Source organism: Anabrus simplex, chromosome 9 (assembly GCF_040414725.1).
Source record: "Anabrus simplex isolate iqAnaSimp1 chromosome 9, ASM4041472v1, whole genome shotgun sequence".
Classification (NCBI taxonomy): Eukaryota; Metazoa; Arthropoda; class Insecta; order Orthoptera; family Tettigoniidae; genus Anabrus; species Anabrus simplex.
Genome location: NC_090273.1, coordinates 134,945,515 through 134,966,352, shown reverse-complemented (window position 1 = coordinate 134,966,352; position 20,838 = coordinate 134,945,515). Strand labels below are relative to the sequence as shown.

The 20,838-nt window shown below is 38.1% G+C and overlaps 1 protein-coding gene across 4 annotated transcripts in view; it reads left to right on the top strand.

Moving 5' to 3' along the window:
* Positions 1-20,838, top strand: part of LOC136881076 (ATP-dependent RNA helicase me31b) — a 143,583-nt gene that overhangs the window by 102,683 nt on the left and 20,062 nt on the right. For all 4 annotated transcript variants that reach the window (XM_067153690.2, XM_067153692.2, XM_067153691.2 and 1 more), the window contains one exon: positions 12,346-12,557. In XM_067153690.2, coding sequence (XP_067009791.1) covers positions 12,346-12,557 — 212 coding nt within the window. The remainder of the gene's footprint in view (positions 1-12,345; positions 12,558-20,838) is intronic.

Here is a 20,838-nt window from a genome sequence, read left to right as displayed (position 1 = left end):
AAACTAGGGAAATTATGGTAGACAATCTTTAGAGCTGCCGATGATGCGTTTGAAACCTACGATCTCCAGAATGCAAGCTACATCTATACGGCCTGTACAACACACTCGGTTACACATTGTTATCGCTTCATCTTCCTTTCATCGAAGCTACCGTATTTACGAGTAGATTACACTCGCTGTAACAACGCTATAATCAAAGCTACACTTCCCCGTACATTGGTGTGTCGCTGTAGTGTCAATATTATTATGAGATTTAATTTCCACCGAAAGAGATACTCTTACATGTGGGCAAGTCATGCTCATGCTTAGCCATATTTGAGTAATGTGTAGCAAAGAGATGAAGACAAACAGCCAACTGGTGTTCGGCGCGTGCACCGACCAATTTCATTGGTTGCGACAAGCAAAGAGTTGCATGAAAGATGTCTATCTCCATTTTCAAACCAGAACATCGGCTGAATATTGTTTGCAATGGAAGATCGTGCTCGATTTAGACATTGTTTAGGTAGAAGTTTTCTAAGGCTTAAAACTAGTCATTGTTCTGCAATCGGCCCATACAATTCAAAGACGAGGACAAATTATGCTGGCTCCATTGTGTAAGTGCTTTATTTTTTGGTTTACTGTACTGTTTGCATTTTTTAGATGCCTTGTACTTGCGCGGAAAGTGCCAGACGCCTTTAAAACATCGCAGCGTATCGATCTTTCCTATGACGAGGAAAGGAAGTGTCTCGCTTCCGTGTGCATTGCAAGTTGCAACACAGTACAATGATCCCCACCCTTGTACAATTTCCTGGGTGGCACTTCTCTCCTTTGGGCTCGGCATTATAAAAAAAATGCAGTTTTTAAGGGTTATGAATTTCATTATTTGTGCTGTATTGAACTGAGATTACACATAATTTAGTTAAACAGAATAGGTGGAGTAAAACATTCGGTTTAACTAAATTATATGCATAATGCAGTTTCATTAGCATTGACAATATTGTTCGGTGCGTACGAACTGATTATATGCACGCTTTTTCGCCAACTCTCGGCATTGCCAGTGTTTGCGGATTCTTCTTCTCCGCACACTGCCTGCTAGCCTGCTGCATAATAGTGTGGCTATCCTTAAAACGCTGAAAACAAAAGAATTAAGATTGTACTCAAACTTAGCAAATATGAAGCACACTGTAGACGCACTGAAGTGAGTGAAAGTATGGATAACTCCCCCAGCAGGTTCCGGAAGACTCATTCTATAATGACGTGGATTAATTTTGAATATAAATTACTCTGAAAAGTACTAACTTTTCTTTAATGTAAAGGCGGTTATGAATTAAGTCTAAATTCCGGTAATACAGTCATTGTTCTTCGAATTATGAGTTGTCCGTATTTCGAATTAAACAATTTCAATGACATGCAAAACCGTACCTCATGGTTCCTTGAATGAGGGCTTCTTCGAATTAGGCAGAATTTTAAATTAGCCGATTTTGAATTATCGAAGTTCTACTGTAATAATTTAAGTATCTTGGTGAAACAATTCAGGAATATGGATTTGAAACAAAAGCCAATGAATTCGATGCCAAAAAATGGAAACTCCATACTGACTAACCCAAAATATCTAGGACACAAAATGTCTCTCTAAGCACACAAAAACTGACAATAGTCATTTAACGAGAATGTCTTCATTGGTCAGAAAGCAGACATTGAGAACATTGAGAAAAGGGAACGCAAAATTTATAAGAAATTCTAGGCCCACCAGAGGACAAAACTGACTCAAAATCAAACAATACAAAAATATTCACGGTAACATTAGAAAACGCTGGTTAAGATTCAATGGCATATTAAAACAATCCTTCCAGACAGACTTGTAAAACAAATACACGAAAACCTTTTTAGTGCATTCCTCATTAACACGCTTTCCCGCTTAGCATGTCGTAAATTCGAAGTTCTGATTCTCATCATATTAAATCTATACAAAAATACCTTGCTTATCGCATAATGAATTTCTGCTATTATCGCTTAGTTTATTATTATTTATGTATTTTACGCCCACATTGGAGCACTTAAATCAATACATTTGAGTTCATTTCTTCTTTTTCTTCTCCCAGAATTTTCTCATCCTTCCCGACCTGGAAGCCCTTTGTGTGTCCGGTATAGTATATTGTTTCCATTCAACTGTTTTTATTTTGAGACTTATGCTTTTGTTCTTCAAAATCCTCTTTTTTCTGTCTTTGATTTGTTGCTGAGTTATACCCAATTCTTCCAAATCATCCTGAACTTCTTTGAACTAATTATTATTGATTTTATTTTTCAAAAAGTAATTGAATACCATATTTCCCGGCAGAATCGTTGCACTATTTATACCAAAATTTTCGAAAAAATAGTAGGGTGCGACCATTATACGAAGAATTTTTAATACCAGTATTTGTATTGCTCAAAAAAAATTTAATAACTAAATTGTATTTGATACAAATTTAAGATGCACGTAATACTCGTGTTTATACATCAAAATAATTAAAATAGTCTAAAACAAAATTCATAATTATTCAAAACAATTCGGCGAACGTTTTTCCAACCTGAAAATAAGAATGAACGTATTAAGTTAATTGTCATTAATTTGAGTATTAAAGTTTAAATATTACACTTGCAAAAAATTATCGCTTTGTTGTGAAATATGGACTTACCCGTACGTAATTTGTTCCAAATCTTCTGTGTCACTATCGCAGGTTTCGGTATCTGATGCGCCGTCCTCGTCGCTGTTAATACCAGTATCAGATTGTTCGTGTGTCTGCCACACTGCGTCATCTTCGGATCCGTCTGCTTTCGAAATCCCAGTGCTCTTGGGGACTAGTTCAGGTGGTGTAAGATCCCAAGTCTTCATCACCTATGAGCATAACAAGTCCAAGGGTGGACGCCTGATATTTTTCCTGCGGGCGTTAATTGCTGATCGCCGCTCACCATCCACTCATTGTAAAATCAGCGTAAGTGGTCTTTAAAGGGTTTATTAATACATACGTCTAGTGGCTGCAAAACAGATGTTAGGCCACCGGGAATGACTGTCGTGTCTTATTTTTACTGAGAAGTTTCTTCACTTCGTTCACGAGATGACCTCGGAAACTATCTAAAACAAGCAGAGCTGGTTGTTTCAGTAGTGCACCGGATCTTCTATCCCACACAGTTTTAACCCAGTCCAGCACGAGTTCTACGTCCATCCAACCCTTTGGTTGCACTCGTACATGAATTCCACGGGGAAAGTGTATATTCTTAGGCATAGTTTTCCTCTTGACAATGATGTAAGGCGGCAACTTTCTTCAGTCAGCTGTAATGGCTAGCATTGCCGTGCATCGCAACTTCTCACTGCCGCTGGTTTTCATTGATACTCTGTGATCCTTTTAGCGCAATAGTGCTGTTGCGAGGCATATAAAAAAAATTGGAGTCTGATCGGCATTACCGATTTGAGAAAGCAAGTACGAAGTTTCCTTGCGCAAACGTATGACAAATTGGTGAAAATTTACAATCTTGTCCGTGTAATCGACTGGCAACTTTTGGCTTAGTGTTGTTCCCCTTCGCACTGACAGATTGTGTCGTCGCATGAACCCCTTAATCCACCCACGACTCGCCTTAAACTGAGTTATGTTGTGTTTGCGCGCTACCTCCCGTCCCTTAATTTATAACATTTCATATGATACACCGCAGCCATTGCTACGTATTTCATTGACGTACGTAAACACTTCTTCGTCAGTTATAGGAAACTTCCCTGTTTTAGGACCTCTGAACGCGCATCTAGAAGGGTTTGTGCTTTATAGCTTGTTTTTTAATTTCCGCCAGTCACGCACCAACTTTTCACTCGCTGAACATTTTCTTTCTGCAGCTCTATTCCCGTGCAGTTCAGCGAAGGGAATTACGCTTAGCTTGAAGCCCGCAAAATAGTTTGTTTACCCATAATCGCTATAAATGCTTCACACGTTAATGTTTTGCAATATAAACGACTTTCCGTAATTGTTCACTATTAAAACAAATTATTTCTACAAACACCCTAAACACAAATTAAAAACTTAAATTCTCACGCACACATGTCTACAGTAATCACGTCAGTCACAAACAAATAAATGCATCTGTGATCTGTCCATTCTAGAGCAGCCAATACTGTTAGGCAGCAAGGAAGCATGCAGCAATTTATCAGTTGAGCTCGTTGGTTGCGACACACTAGTGCGCTTGCGCAAAGCTTGCAAACCGGAGCACGGACGTCTTCATACATCGCTCTAGCTAGCGCGGTGTAGATCTACTGTAGTTGACGGTGTTCAGAGACGTCAGTAACAAACATTCATTTTTTAAATTTCTTTTAAACATATGGTAATTAGGTTAATATTTCTTCCCAGTTATTAATGATTTTACATTACATTACTGACGAGTTATAAAATAAACCTTTAATCCATTGGATAATAATTATCTTGACTGCTTGGGTAAAAGTTTTCATCCCATGCCCGGACACTGATGACTTAGTAGTAAGAGTCTAGCGATGACAACTGAGACATCGTAAATAATTCGGCTGACCGTGAGCTGAATAATTTCGTGGAAATCTGCGTTATAGTCTTGGATTTCACTTCGTGCGCAATAATGCAGGAGCCGGCTCCATGGTGTAGGGGTAGCATGCCTGCCTCTTACATGGAGGCCCCGGGTTCAATTCACGGCCGGGTCAGGGAATTTTACCTGTATCTGAGGGCTGGTTCGAGGTCCACTCAACCTACATCATTACAATTGAGGAGCTATCTGACGGTGAGATGGAGGCCCCGGTCTAGAGAGCCAAGAATAACGGCCGCGAGGATTCGTCGTACTGACCACACGACTCCTCGTAATTTGCAGGCCTTCGGGCTGAGCAGTGGTTGCTTGCTAAGCCAAGGTCTTTCGCGACTTGCGTGCGGGGCGGGTGGTTGCAATAATGCAGAATTCTTCAGACCTCTTGTCTGTGTGTTGGTACCGGTATTTCCTGGCGACGTTGCTGATAAGCGATAACTTGCAACCTTACGTATTTCAAATGAGAACTCGTATGTAGGTGGTGAATAAATTGTACACTGTCTCGCGACCACATCAAACTGCCGATAGCCTACCGGTAAGCCATGTGTCATACATATACTGGTATTATTTATACGTTGTGCAACATCTCGCAAACGTGACTGTGTTGCCAAATTGCCCATAAACCATACACGTATTTAAATTGCGCATTCATGTGCAACTTGCATTGCAGTTCCATTTACCTTTTAACCAAATTGGTGAACAAAATTTGGACGTGCGACGATTATGCGATTAAATGTTTATAAAGTCCGATTATTGTATTAAAAATAATGGATGCAACGATTACGCGGTGGCGACGATTATGCCAGGAAATACGGTAGTTGTTTCAATATACTGGTGTCTGGTAATCTTGATATGCGACAGAAAAAGGAAATTCTTCTTTTACGCATTGTGGATATTATTGATTCACATTCACGATAGACAGTGTTAGGCAACAATCTCCAATGTCCATCAACTTGGTGTTTTTTATTAATGATTGTTCTAAGAATTCTTCTACAAGTTTTCTGTAATTTGTCTGTTGTGTATTTTACATTTAACCTTTACCACTCGTCTGTCGGGTGAGGCCCGACATTACGATATTTCCGTTCCGGTCGCGTGTCGGGGGAGACCCGACATGGCATTTTATCGTCCACCGCTCGTCTGCCGTCTCTTATCCAACAAAATGCATGATGATATACTGTACTGCCATCTTTTGGTTCCGCGTGGAACTTTGTAGAATCCAGATACTATTCGACAGTCAGTCAAAAATCCATCATTTAGATGGCAGTGTAGCCGTCAGCTGTCAAATCACTCACATGAAAGCTCGAGCGATAGTAAACAAACATGGCCGCCATGTGCTCTCCTAGTCATATATATGTTGTATATGTCAGGCAACACACAAAACCTCAGTATTTTCGCACCTCTGCTCCTAATGAATATATCTAATAGGATTTCACGATGCCTAAAAGTGAACTGACGATGGTCGGTTTGTGTACCGTAACCCAACATGTACCTGTTGCTGACGGCTGGCACAATTATAAATCAACAGATTCAGATTTCAAGAAATTGCCGTTTACAGTGGTTTCAGCCTACAAACTACCGCGAGGTATGAAAACAGAGATTGAATAGAGTTTTTCAATTGCTTTTTAGCGATAATTTGTACACTAAATTATTAACGAAACCAATCGGTATGCGATAACGGTAATAATAATAATAATAATAATAATAATAATAATAATAATAATAATAATAATAATAATAATAATAATAATGCAAAATAATTCGTCTTAAATTCCACATATTGCTTTTATTTGCTCCGGTATAACTTCTGTAAACGTGTATAGCCGAACTACATCATTTAAAACCAAGTGCTATCTCCAACATCGTGAAAGATTAATACAGGTCATATAAGATAAAAATGTACAATTAAAATGCGAGTATAGAGGCAACACAGAGAACTTTAATTCGAGGGGTAAGGGTTAATTTGAATTAAGTTTCACTAGCATACCTTGCCTCTGGTTTAGCTATGGAATTATAGTGTTTCAGCTTAACATTTATTGAAAGAGATTTTTTTATAGGTTGGCCAGGTAAGTCTTCATGCTTGTTTAAATTTAGTTGTTCTGTGTTCTAATGCTTCTTTTTTCATTTGTGTTCTATGTTATTTCCCCAAGATATTTTAATTTCTGAACAATTTTGATCTCTTTATTACTGTTCAGTTGAATAACTGGTAAATCAACTTTAAAAGTTGGCACCATTTCTGTTTTTTCAAATGCAATTTGTAATCTTTTTTTTTTTTTTGCTATAATTTCTAGTTGTTCGATTTGAAATTTAGCCTCTTCTGTTGTATTTGCAAGTGATGCTAAATCGTCTGCAAAAGCAAGGCAGTTGAGTTTAATACTTCTTCCGATCTTGACCTTCTCCAATGCACAATTAAATGACAACGGTGAAAGTCCGTCTCCTTGTCGAAGTCCAATTCTTATAGTGAATGATTCTGATAATTCACCTCTAAATTTAACTTTTGCCTTCGTATTTTTAAAAGTCATACTAATGAGGTTAACAAGTTTTGGTGTAAGCCAAATTCTTTAAGGCTTTTTAATAATGATTCACGATGAATACTGTCGTATGCTTTTTTAAAATCTACAAAAGTGATGACTAGACCCTTACTTCGAACTCTTTGGTGCTTCATTATCCATTTTAAACTAATGATTTGATCTGGACTGCTTCTACCTGGTCGAAATCCTCCCTGATATTCTCCAAGTTCTTGGTCTAGTTCTTGGGTTCTTGTGTATATAATCTTGGATAAAATCTTGTATGTAATATCAAGCAAGGATATCCCCCGATAATTATTTGGATCGGAGCGATCACCTTTGTTATGCAGCGGGTGAATTATCCCTGTATTCCATTCCTCGGGAAGCTTCTCCATGTTCCAAATATCAATGATGTATTTATGTAGGTTTTGAATAGCCTGATCATTAGCATTCTTCCATATTTCTGCTACTATTTTATTCTCTCCTGCTGCTTTGTAGTTTTTAAGTGCATTAATTGCTGTTTTCACTTCATTGTAAACTGGTGGTATAATCTTTTGTAATGGAGTTCTAGAATTTGACCCTAACCCAAAAAATAAATGTTCCACAGGATCCTCACAATTAAGTAACTGTTTAAAGTATTCTGCAAGGATCTTAGCATTATCTTGATTATTGTGTGTCATTTTTCCATTTTTATTTCTTAACATAAGTGTGGGAGGGGTAAAGTTAGATTGATATTTCTTGAATGTTTCTTCTAATTGTCCTAATTTCTTTAGCTGTTTGTTTTGTGGCATTAATTAGTTCTTCTCGAGATTTTTCTGTTTTCCTCTGATCATTTAACCATGCCTTGTGCCTTGCTTGAATTGCTTTGTCACATTCCCCGTTCCACTACACATGTTTCTTTCTCCTTTTAATTGGAGCAATTTCTTCAGCTATGGTTTTAAGTTTGTTGATCGTCTCTATCATTTAAAGGTGTTTTGGATCTCCCTATATTTTATTATTTATTAAGTAACTGGGATCATAATTTCTCCTTGCTTTGAGATGATTACGTTTGTTTCCTTTTTGGTGTTAACTTGATTTTTATTTTTGAGATGTAATGATCAGAGTCAGTGTCTACCCCACGGAGGACTCTGACATAAATTTCTTTATGATAATCTTTATCCATAGCAATAGGATCAATCTGAAACTCTCCCAATTTTACGTTAGGGCATTTCCATGTCATAAGTTTGTGGTCGCCTCATGAAGCTGGTGGTTTCCAGAATGAGTCCATGATCTGCACAAAGTTCAATTAATCTTTGGCCATTTTTGTTCGTTAATTTATGAGCTGGCCATTTTCCTACAACTGTGCGATAATTTCTTTTCTCTGCCTATTATAGCATTGAAATCTCCAAGTACGATTTTTATATGCTCATCAGGGATCTTCGATAATATGTAATCAAGTTTTTCCCAAAAGTTTTCAAACTCCTTCTCTATATTATTTTTGTCATTTGTTGGTGCATGGATATTTATTAAAGTATAAGTTGTATTCCCTACTTTAACTGTTAGAAGTGCCATCCTCGAAGAGTTTGAAGAAAAATCTTCAATTGAGTCTATTAAGCTACTGTGAACAAGAAAACCTACACCAAATTCGGGGGCATTCTTCATTACTCTGTCCTGGAGGTCTTTTGTAGAGACGATAACCTGATTCAATTGGATCCTGGTCTGTGTTCCTAAGTTCTTGTAAAGCCATTATTAAAATCCTATGTTGGTCCATCACATCAGTTAAATGTTTCAACTTGCCCACCTTACTTTGTGAATTAATGTTTAATGTTGCAAAATATGAAAATTTTTCCTGATTTGTTGAACTTAAGTCTCTTCTTACATTGTTGGGTTTGTCCACTGTCTATTGTCCGTTGGGCATCCAGGCGCTCCGACTCGCCTAGGTCTTCTACTTGCACCCCACCGATTCCGAGTGGAGTCTTTGTGCAGATCCTTGTTGTTGTTTGTCCACACCGGTTTATTTATTCATTAGAAGATTCATCATCATTCATTGTCTGATATTTCTATGGAAACATTTCTGACCGAGGTCAGGCTTTGCAATTCCAGATTTGAACTTGAAAGGTGATAAATGAAGTATGAATTGGTGATAAATGAAACACTGAAAGTTCATCCTAGTTGTTCAGGACTGGGAATAGGCATTTCCTCCATACCCCGCAAACGTTATGGTTTTCCCGCCATTACTCGGGTAGCTGATTGCAGTCGTTTCCCACTGGGCGGTGGGGTCGCCACATCCCTACGCTTTACTGCTTAGTTTAATGTAAGAAACCTCATCCTGATTTACCTGTATTGAACTGAGATTACAAATACTTATAAAAGTTTTACAACAGTACTAGTTTCGGCGCTACTTACGGCACCATCATCAGCTGCGTGGCAGTAAAGAGAAACTTGGCGATACACATAAAATATACAACATATACATACAAATAACTTCTTAATATCTTGTGTTAAATTGTTTTAAGTTAAAAATTACCCCAGGTTACTAGTAGTTAACAACTTGTTGGTCAAAACATTAAAAATATCATCTCAAGATAGAGTTGGATTCCATTATTTGGTGATACTTAATACTTTTTACGCTCTGTATATCAGTTTGTTGCCATTGAACTCCAAGGTCAAATACAGTACAATATTAGAGTTAAGCAGTATAGATCTAAGTTCAAATTTATGGTATTAAAATGTTCATTCCACACGTATAGTACTTTAAAAATCTTATGGCTATAAAACGCGTTTCGTTATATGTGTTATAAATAGTAAGATACGCTGTCTTCTGAAATTTGGTGGTTGTAGCAAAATGTAAAACTTGTGTTGTCTGATTTGGTAGAACTGTGACAATATTTGCCCAGAAGATGTTTAACGGACTAAGCTTCTCAGTTCAACTGAACTGAACCTAGCCATGAAAATGCCTGGTAACCTATTGTATTACTGTTATTTTTTATATGCAGTTATGACTGCCTTACTTGCCATATTTCATTATGTTTTTCATTTCTGAAGTAATTGTCAAATTCTGAAGCAAGTAATATTTCTTTAAAAAAAAAAACTGTAAAATGTATAAAATTATGGGGTGGTTTCATTTGAGACCACTGTTCCTCTAGGTCACTGCTTAACAGTAAGTCTTTTACTCAAATTACAGAAACTTTTTCATAAGACGCAAGGTATTGTTCAGTCTTCTTCATTAAATAATCACTATGGAAAGGGAGGAAACGGTTTCTGTCAGATGAAAGACAAACCGACCCCACATGACGTACATGACCATCTTGTCCTGTGAGGTGCCTTCTTCGTACTGCCGTATCCACAGCGTTTTCAAGAGCCGTGTATTGGCATGCGTTTTGCTTCAGATGTTCTTTTCTCTGCTGCCACTTGAGGTGTAAAACTCATCAGTTTAGGAGGGGTAGATGGGCCAGGAGAGTCTTTGAAACTCTTACTTCCTACTAAGCCAGAGACAACACTTCTACGAAAATTTCTTAGGTGCATATTATCTGCATTACCTAAGTGGTACAAAATATAACCATTCACAACTGAAATGTCAACGAAATGCCAAAATAATCTCAACCATGATCTTTTTGACTTTTTATCAAGAGCATAGAAGGATTTTAGCATGTCTGCCTTGCCTACGCATCCCGTATTTCCTGTGTAAGGTTGTGAAATTTTCAGGCATGATATTTCTGTAACACTACGAACTGAGTTTTTTCTGTTTACTTTGGTTACTTCTGTAGGTGATTCTATAGTTGACAAGAACATCACTGTACGCTTGTCCTTCCCTTTCACACAAACTATACCATCAGATCTGATTTGCCAGTCAGTCACCCCTCTTGAGTTCTTTGTCGTGTTTCAGAGCTGGAATCCCTTTCCGGTTAATCCTTACTGTTCAACAGGAAGGGAGTCCCTTTGACTTCCTCTCTACTAGTGCTAAGCTTGTGAAATAATTGTTGAAATAGATGTGATAACCCTTAATTTTCTAAACCTTCACTTATGATGACTTGTGTCCTTGGTCTTGTTCGCACGTCACTATCACTCTCGTCAGCATATATTTCACTATCTTCATCCATATCACGCCCTGGATCACTGTCATCGTCGTCTGATTTCCCATCTAACATATCTTCCAACAGTTCAATTATTTCCTTCTTTCCTAACTTATTTCTCAACATTCTGTTCTGCAAAAATGTAAGGTTACGTTACTCGACATGCGGTAAGCTGCAGTGGTTTCATTTGAAACCACTCCACATTTCCGTGAATTCTCTAAACTTTAACAAGTAGTAGATATGAAGTTTTTTTTCAATTGGTTTCTTAGATATCACAGGAATGAACGTACCTGAAATCCAAACAATCAAATCAAATTACTCCAAAGAAAATTACACTTTCAAAACAACTGCTACACGATACTTCAAGAACCTGTTCCACGCAGCGCAAGGTAAGGTTCATTGGGGTCCCGATTGAACTGAGACTTCTGTTCAACACAGAAAGCCTTTAATTCCACCATAGAACAGGTTCAACTTTATCAATTTTAATCTGGTGCTAGTCTCATTGGACAATTCTTCCCTCTACGCAAAAGTGGAACTCACATCTACAACTTTCTAGAAGCATATACGTAGTTATATTTGTCAATCGTGCAACAGAGGAGCAACTGCCAACCTGACTATCTCATCAAGAGTTTTTACGTGACTTCACAAGATTTTACTTGTCATTGTGAACACTTCTGTTACTTTTATCTTTATTTGCAAATACGGTTTTTTCACTTTTATCTGTCATTCCACCACCATCCCATCCTTTTAGATCCTCTCATTTCTCCATACTATTTTTATCACTATGTCTTTTACTGTTGTAATTTGGCTAGGCTGATGATGGTCCACAGTGGACCGAAACTAGTACCTTTTAATGTCATTGTAATGTTTTTGTAAAAACATCACATGATTTTTTAGTATTGAGAAGGTGGAATATTAAAATTTTGTATTTACTTTAAGCATAGTCTCAACTCAATACGGAACCTAACAATGAAGTTTATTACTTTTAATTGAACATTACATTCCATCTGTTGATTCCACTGAAGCCTTTTGTTTCTCACACTTCTCGCAGTACTTCATTATTGCTTTTCTTTTATGTCCAGGTGGTAGCTCGGAATAATGGTTGGGATTTTATTAGCTCTAGTTATAAAGCCTGCCTTTCCTTCCAGTTTAATGACTTTTATACCAGTTCTGTTGTCTTTTTAAGATTCTTTTTAAGTGATATGTACAGTCGAAGTTATAATGCACTTCTCTTTTTCTAGATCTTTTTACACGAGGTATTGATGTTCAAGCAGTAAATGTAGTGATAAACTTCGATTTCCCCAAAATGGCAGAGACGTACCTTCATCGAATTGGTCGATCTGGAAGATTTGGCCACTTGGGTATTGCCATCAACCTTATCACATATGAAGACAGGTTTGCTCTTCATCGCATAGAGCAAGAACTGGGCACAGAAATCAAGCCAATACCCAAAGTAAGTATTATATGTAAGTTTCCCCACACTATTTCAACTCTCCGCATTATATTATAATGCAATAGTTGTAGAAAGAGCTTTGTTGGATGGACTGTCAATCATTTGTGATTTGAAACGTATGGTTAGAGAATATTCAGACCTGTAGCCAAAGCAAGCTTTTGCTATAGTGGATTATCGTTGCATCAATTTTTGTAACAGTTTGGAAAACCCCATACACATTAGTCGGTATGAAATGGCAAGCAGTTTATTCAAAACTTGTGTTTTCACGGATGATATCCACACTACAGCTTACTTGTTTATTTTTCAAAATCCGATACTACGTGAAAGTGTGTGTTTAATTTTATTCTGAAAAAAATATAATACCGCATTTCTCCGAATCAAAGACGAACCCCATTTTTCCCTTCGAAAATTTAAATCAGGCTCAAATAGTTGTAAAATCATATGTATGCCTTTGTTGTACAGTAGGTCTGCCCTAAGCAGTTTTAGATGCCGAACATCGCCTTTCGCCCTGCCTCTTTTTTTTTTTTGAGGCTGCACATTTATTCTTTATTTTTGCGGGTTTAAGGACCATTAACTTAAAATTGGCATCGTAACACCCAAGAGAACCCATTGAAAATTTGCCTGCAATACCTATTCCATGCCTCTCTACAATAAGACGATCCATCAGGAAATTATTCTTGCTGTCTATAAAACTGTTACTTTTATTCAGCATCGGATATAGTCGGCTACCGCTAAATGCACGTCTCTCTTGCCGGGTTCAGCCAAATTCAGTGGCTAGCGATGTATAGGCCTAATCGTGGACATTTAAAGTCAACGAACGAGTTTATTGCGCCCCGGTATGGCCATTCCTCCCTTGCGTTTTTCGTGCACAAACCTATAATTTCGTTTTTGACTTCTTTAAAGCGGACCACTGAATGCATTTTTTGTATAGTACATTTTTTGTTAGCTCTTTGTCTTCATGCTAACACCAAATATTGACTTGACTTAGGCCCACGCCGTATTTTCTTGCGACTGCACAATTATTTTACATTTCAGTGTTTAATAACTAGAGATGAGAATTATAGGCACTAAAAGGTTAAAATAGGCAGGCATATAGGCTCTTAAATTAGCCAAAATAGGCATGTAAATAGGCACTAACGTGTAAAATATGGAACAAAATAGGCATGAATAAATACTTATAATTAAATAACACGCTTAATTACTATAAAAGGAATTTACAACAAGCAACTTTTCAATGTTTTCTGGTAACAACCTTGTTGTCCTGTTGGGCAGACTGTTTTGTACTGAGAGAAAGATCTCTCAACATCACAGGAAGTGATTGGACAAAACTGCAATGAAGCCATTTCATCTGGTTTTAGTTAAACTGCTTTATCTACCTTACCTCGCAGTACCCTGGCTACTTTTACCATTGCTTTCCATCATGGATTCTGCTGCATAATCTCATGGAACTTCCTGCTGACAGCGGCTACCTTCGCGGAGGTTCGGTCAAAACTTCCCCCGATTTCTTCCACAAACCCAAATGATTCCACCAGGGGGAAGTCGCTCTTCTCCAACTCGGTGATTGTTTTCGGCAGCTTGTTGAAGTTTGAAGGTGCTCCAGTTTATGCAGCGGGCTATTAGCTCCCAACATTGCAGTGCACAGGTCTATAGAAAATTGTTTTTGGTCGCTGCTCACAGTGGACTGGTAGAAACGCTGCGTTGACACAGCGTTCTGTATTCGTGTCAAATGCATCGCGGTATTTCTATGTTGATCTATATGGTATCTTTTCGCATTTGATCTGAAATATAATGCAATTTAAATAAATTGCGATGTTCCTATATCTTCGATTTCTAAAGCTGGGCTAATTGACAATAATGCTTAGTATAAACATGCATTTGTTTCATAAAAATAGAAAATTACTATTAGAGATGAAGTTTCTAGAAGTACAAAACTTTAAAGTAGGAACAAGAGAATTCGTAATTTACATGAAAATATGTCCTTAAAAAAGGTTGTTATAATCTGGCAGTTTCGTGTCGAGTTCACTGGATGAAAAAAGAATAAAAATGACGTGAAGCGATACCTGAGTAGTGTAGAGGAGAGATCCTTCCTATATGGTTGCCAGAGACTCGCCAAGCTGCCTCTAGCAGTATTCTTTCTTATATAGAAGAATTAAAATGGGGGCACTATAAGTCTCAGATTTGTGAACATTTTATATGTTGCTATTCGCCGGCTTTGGTCAACCGAGTGAGCTCTCATGAAGACTGTTTTCTGTTGCCTGCTGTATTTTCTGCATCATGTGTGTCCACAACGCTGTCACCCTCGTTGAAAATTAGAAAGCCGTGTGATTTGAAATTGTCATGGCATGCACCCATAACATTACTTTGTCACAATTTTGCTAGACTCTAGATGGGATGCTAGAGCTTACGCTCCCAGACACACTCTGCTTGCCACCCCCTCCAAGCACAAGGGTTACTAACCAGACATCACCAATCCAGACCAACGGTCTTTTCACTGGCCTGGTCTTGTAAAGATAGTCTTTGCAGCCTTGTAAAATGCTGCGACATTGTCCAAGTCGTAGAATCTTGTATGTCTAGCCTCTGTGACATCGTCCTAGCTGCATCACAATTGGATCTTAAACCTATGTTTTGTGAAGGCTTAGCAGAAGCATAAGAGAGTTCACTAGAGCGCTGGTGAAAGTTACGATTTAAAAAAATTACATTTCAGTTGTCCGCTTCTGTGGTGTAGTAATTAGCGTGTTTAGCCGCCACCCACGGAGGCCCGGGTTTGATTCCCGGCTCTGCCACGAAAATTTGAAAAATGGCACGAGGGCTGGAACGGGGTTCACTCGGCCTTGGGAGGTCAACTGAGTAGAGGTGGGTTTGATTTTCACCTCAGCCATTCTCGAAGTGGTTTCCCAGTTCTCTGCAAAGAAAATGCCGGGATGGTACCTAACTTAAGGAAGAGGCCACTTCCTTCTCTCTTTTTTGCCTCACCCTTCCAATCTTCCCGTGCCTTCACAAGGCCCCCGTTCAGCATAGAAGGTGAGGCTATCTGGGTGAGATACTAGTCCTTGTCCCCAGTTGTGTCCCTCGACCCAGTCTCACGCTCCAGGACACTGCCCTTGAGACGGTAGAGGTGACATCCGTCGCTGAGGTAACATCCTTCACCGAGTCCGAGGGAAAACCTACCCTGGAGGGTAAATAGATTTAGAAAGAAAAGAAATTATATTTCAGTTGTAAATATCTATTTTCACAAGAAATAAATAGAGTTTAAAATACAGACTTTTAAATTTCATCCACTCTGTGACAAGAGACCATTGGCGTTCTAACTTCTCCTTCAGTAATTAAATGATTTACATTTTAGCAATATAAATGATTGAAAGTTCAAGACTAATACAGCATTGCAACAAAACAACTTTCCACAATACGTAAATTAATAGGCCTATAAATGCTCCAGTGATATGCGATCGTAGTTGTCACAAAAAAATAAAACAGAGGAAACTAACTTACCTCCTTACAGCAAGCTTGGTGGAAGACTACCCTTCCATCCACAGTGAAATTGATATCCTCTGTGGTCCACCGCTTCAGCCAGTAGGACTTCGATTTTTCTTTGCAATTACAAGTTATTACGAAGACGTGTTTATCTTTCATTTTGAATTTCCTTTTAGAGAACAGCAGTCAACGGGTATTACCACTCAACTCTGACATCGCTATTGGATGTTGGTGAGAGGGCTTGCAAGTGTACATAGCGAGAAAACTGTACAGTTTGATGACCGATCACATTTTATGGCAAATGTTTGTTTTCTTATTCAAACAGCGTCGCCTAACCTAACTTGACCGTACTATATTTATCATGAAGACATGTTCCAAGTACCAGTAGAGAATTGATAACATCTCGCTATAAATTTACAGGTGAATAGCCTTATTGAAATTTAACCAGTCGCAAAAAAATAAAATCTAATCTGAAATCAGTAATGCGCTCTGCTATATCTGTGAGGTGTATCACATTCTTACTTAATTTCAGTGTAGAGTATTGAAATTAAGTGATCGTTTACTTAGCCTTTAATTCTAATGAGTTAAAAACTGCTATCGATCACGTTATTTGTGCACTTATTACGAAAACAAGTTGTCCTCTTTCATGTTCTTTGTGGAACGGAAGTTGACGGGTATTACTAATAGACTCCTACAGTGCCTTCGAATGTCGACGAGAGAGCTTGCTAGTGGACGTAGCGAGGAAACAACGCCAAGGATGATCGATCGCATGCAATATAATGGCTGGGTGCCTAAATATCGGTGTCGGAAAAAATCACGCACGCATAATCGCTTGTAATAACGGATGCGTCGGTGATAAGGCTCTCGTTGTAACCTAGGGATAATACACAGTTTAATATAGGATTTTTGAAGGGACAGAAAAAACCTGACATTATAATGGAGTTTTAGTTATAGCGGACTTCTACTGTATGTACGTGCTAATTGAATTCTGTGTGGAAAATGGAATGTTTAATAGATGTTTATTTTGCAAAGAAATGGTTTATTCACAGTAAACCACACTGCCTAGATGGTGCTTGACTTGTTTGATCAGGTTTGAACCCTTGGAACTAGGCTGTCCATGTGTGAACTCTTCTCCACTTCTGTTTCTCTCCAAATCACATCATCAGACGAGGCAACTGTGTTGAATTCATCCAATATTTCCTTAATGCTCCTCATACACTGCAGTGTTCTCACAGAAATTTTTGTCAACCAGGTGGCAGGAATGAGTAGCCGGGCGGGGAATACTACGTAAAACTTCAATATGAAAAAAATGTCAATTCATTACCCTCAGGGCATTAACGGTAATATCAGACAGGTAAACATTAACTGCGAAATTGAACTATTTTAGTGTTTATCACGAACAAGGCATAACAAATTTTTTTGAACTTCCAGTGTTATATTGTTCATTCCAAATTGTGTTACAGCGGACTTAGGCCTACCGCTCGGTTGCTGTAGACATAATACCAATATAAAGGGTCCATTATTGGACATTGTAAAATTTCCAGCTACCTCCTTCCTGGTTGCCAACGTTTCGCCCTAGTCTAATTTGGGCTCATCAGTTGGTACATAGCACACCCACAAAGACACATGGCTAGTGCATACCATGGAGGCCACTATACAGGTTACTTAGATCCACTGGCAGTGCCAATGCACTATGAGAGACTTTGTCTCACTACCAAAAATTGATGCCTGCTTGGCCATCAGGTGATATAATAATGTTGATTCCCACCGGGAACCTGCAATATTTGTCCCGGGTGAGTAAATTTATAATACCAATATTTTTTTAAAATAATGTATGATGTCCAATAATGGACCATACGGTTTGTGACGTCATGCGGAAGAGAGGGCTCGCATATGATTCCCCGCTAATCCAGACCCCGCTCGCGCACAACACTACATGGTGGTAAAACTAACCATTCGATCCCCGATGCAATTATGCTGACAATGATTTTCCATTTAGATTAACAGTTTTGCATTATTATTTACATGTTAATTTGGAGCACCCAATGACTCAAATGTGTATTAATATTATGTAAGTAGCACATATATAGGTTAAATTAGCCGGGCAGTCTGTAAAAAAGGCAGGGTGGCACACCCATTAAAAGGGTCCGAGGGAGAACGCTGCACCGTATTTACTCACATAATTTCCCCCCTTTTTTCCTTAAAATTTACATGGATATTACGCCATGGATACCAAAATCTGATATAAAATTGAGATATACGACTTCTTCAAAAACATGATTTATCAAATTGTTTAAAAGCAAATAACTAAATAACACAATATTTGAACAGTTGAGACTTTTCTTGACACACAGTACTATGTTTAAGTTCAAAAGTGGTGTCAATACAAGTTTATTGTGCAAATAAAATCAACGTACCTGTCCTGCACTCTCCGCAGCTTTCTTCAGAAGACGCACTAATAGACAAATAATCTTCATCGCCAGAGTTGTTCGTATCCATTGCGTTCCAAATGACGTCAGCCTCAGAGCTCTTCCTGAAGTTATTCGCAACAATGTCTTCCCTGATTAGATTCAAAGCTTGAAGAATCTAAGAACACAACTGAATGAATGCAAAAGCGGCCTGTCATTTTCTTTTATAGGTTATAAATTTCATGGTTCTGATCCATATTGAATTGTAAGTACAGTATATGCCTTTGCTGGAGAGATGTAGTGTTTACAGTGCACTATGTTTTCTGGTATGGGCTAGAATAAATTTGTTACTTTCATTGCCCTGTCTCTCATCCTTGGCTTTGACAATATGAAGGTGACTGAGGTATGAGCGATGCTAGTAATACCATTCTTTATGCTGCCAGTCCCTGTTATGAATGGTGTAAAAATATCGCTCATAGGGTCAGTTGGTGCATGCATTTCAGTGGGCTAAGCAGACTGTTATGTAATAGGAACTTCTGGCTCGTTAAAGAAAGCAACGGGAAACTACCTCGCTCATTTCCCTAGTGTGCCTCTTCAGTGACGCCTAGGCTGTTTGACAGCTGTTGGCGGAGCTGTGGGGAATCAAACCAGCTTCGGGCTGAATACCCAACATACAACACATACAAGTACAATATAATTATTAATGTAGTAATGGTCCACCTTTCAATACTATAATATGTAATATTCTAAATTACATTAATTAATTAGGGGCTAGTTTCGGCCGGGGCTGGCCATCTCCAGCCTTAATGTAAAACATCTAATAACTAAACAAATGTACATGCATACAATTGACATAAAACAAATTAAAAAATATATACAAATTGACATTAAAAAACTGGGATGAAATTATGATTAAATTTGAAAATAAACTAGGTTGCAAGTTCTTGAGTATGCTCATCATTGAGAATATTTCAAGTATTAATTTAGAACATCTAATCATTAATAATTCTATAGTAAATGGGAATTGGTAAAAGTTGATCCCGTAGTTCACCAAATCTATTTGAGTGGTGTTAGTCATATGCTCTCAGTGTAAATGAGATGCTTCACTTTAGGCTTTATTTTGCATTCTAGATACTTCCCGTACTGGCTAAGTCCTGTGGTATTTCAACGTGCTGAAATACGGCAGCCCCGAGTTTGTAGATTTTCTGGCACATGAAAGAGTGGGGGACAAAATTCTGGCACTTCTGTATCTCCCAAAACCGTAAAGTGGTTAGCGGGGCGTAAAGCCAATGTTGTTGTTGTTGTTATCATAATCACAATAGGGGTGGGACTCATTGTGCTCGCATGCAGCCATAATGCAATCATAATCCAGCCCATTGAAGAAAGGTTCCTCAAATGATAGAAGCTTGTTATGGATAGGTGTCAGTTATGTATCGTACATGTAAATTATGTAAATTTATTAATAGAGAAAAGTTATTAAAATACCTTAAAATTAAGAGTTCAAAATTTAAAAAAAAAAGCTCACTCCTGTTGGCCTGCGAGTGTCGCCAAAAACTTGCTGATCAAAAGGTTAAAAATTTATAAAAATCTAAGTGTGTGATGTGTTCAAAAGGATACACAAGGAATGCCATTACAGCTTGAATTCTCAGAATTTTCTTTTCAGATTTGTCAGTAAACATTTATACCTCTGCACTTTCCTGTCCTTCGTTTAAGAATATTTTGAATTTTCACATGTCGAGCACAGTGTGTGCTTCCAGTACCGGAAAAATAGCTGCCTGTGAAGTGGTATATCTTGCGGAGATGTTGTCACATGATCAGTCTTCCATGCAAGTATTTGAGCTCTTTTGTCTTTGTTTTGGAGGCAAAGTGGTGGCACTCTGTTTCATCGTGAATACTGTGTGCGAGACTGTTGAAGTATTTATTGCGATTTTGGTTGCCAAATTTACATGTTGCTTTTCTAGGATATGTTAATTGTGTTATGAAATGCAAAAAGTTTGAAATAAACAATGAAGCAATTTTTTGTGGAAAAAATTTGTGTGGTGACTTTACTGTGACTAGTGACGCTAGTAAGAAATCAAAACTAGTTCAAAAATTTAGGGAGGAATACTCGAAAGATGGCCCTGTTTGCTGTGTTCCTCAAAATCTCCTTCACACATGTTTTATAGTGTGTGTAATCGCGATTTTTTTAGGTGCGCATTGTGGACGAGACGACTGTCGTAAATACGTGGCTAGCAAAATACATACGGATGCAGTCAAGCTGAGGGCACAAACAAGAATTTAACCATATTCGCTAATCCTCGGAAGGTGAAAGCTCGGAGTTGTTGTTTACGACTTTTCTTGTTGAACACAAGTTACCTGTAGCCTGCAGTGACCATGTGGCGGCACGTTTGTTCAAGAAAATG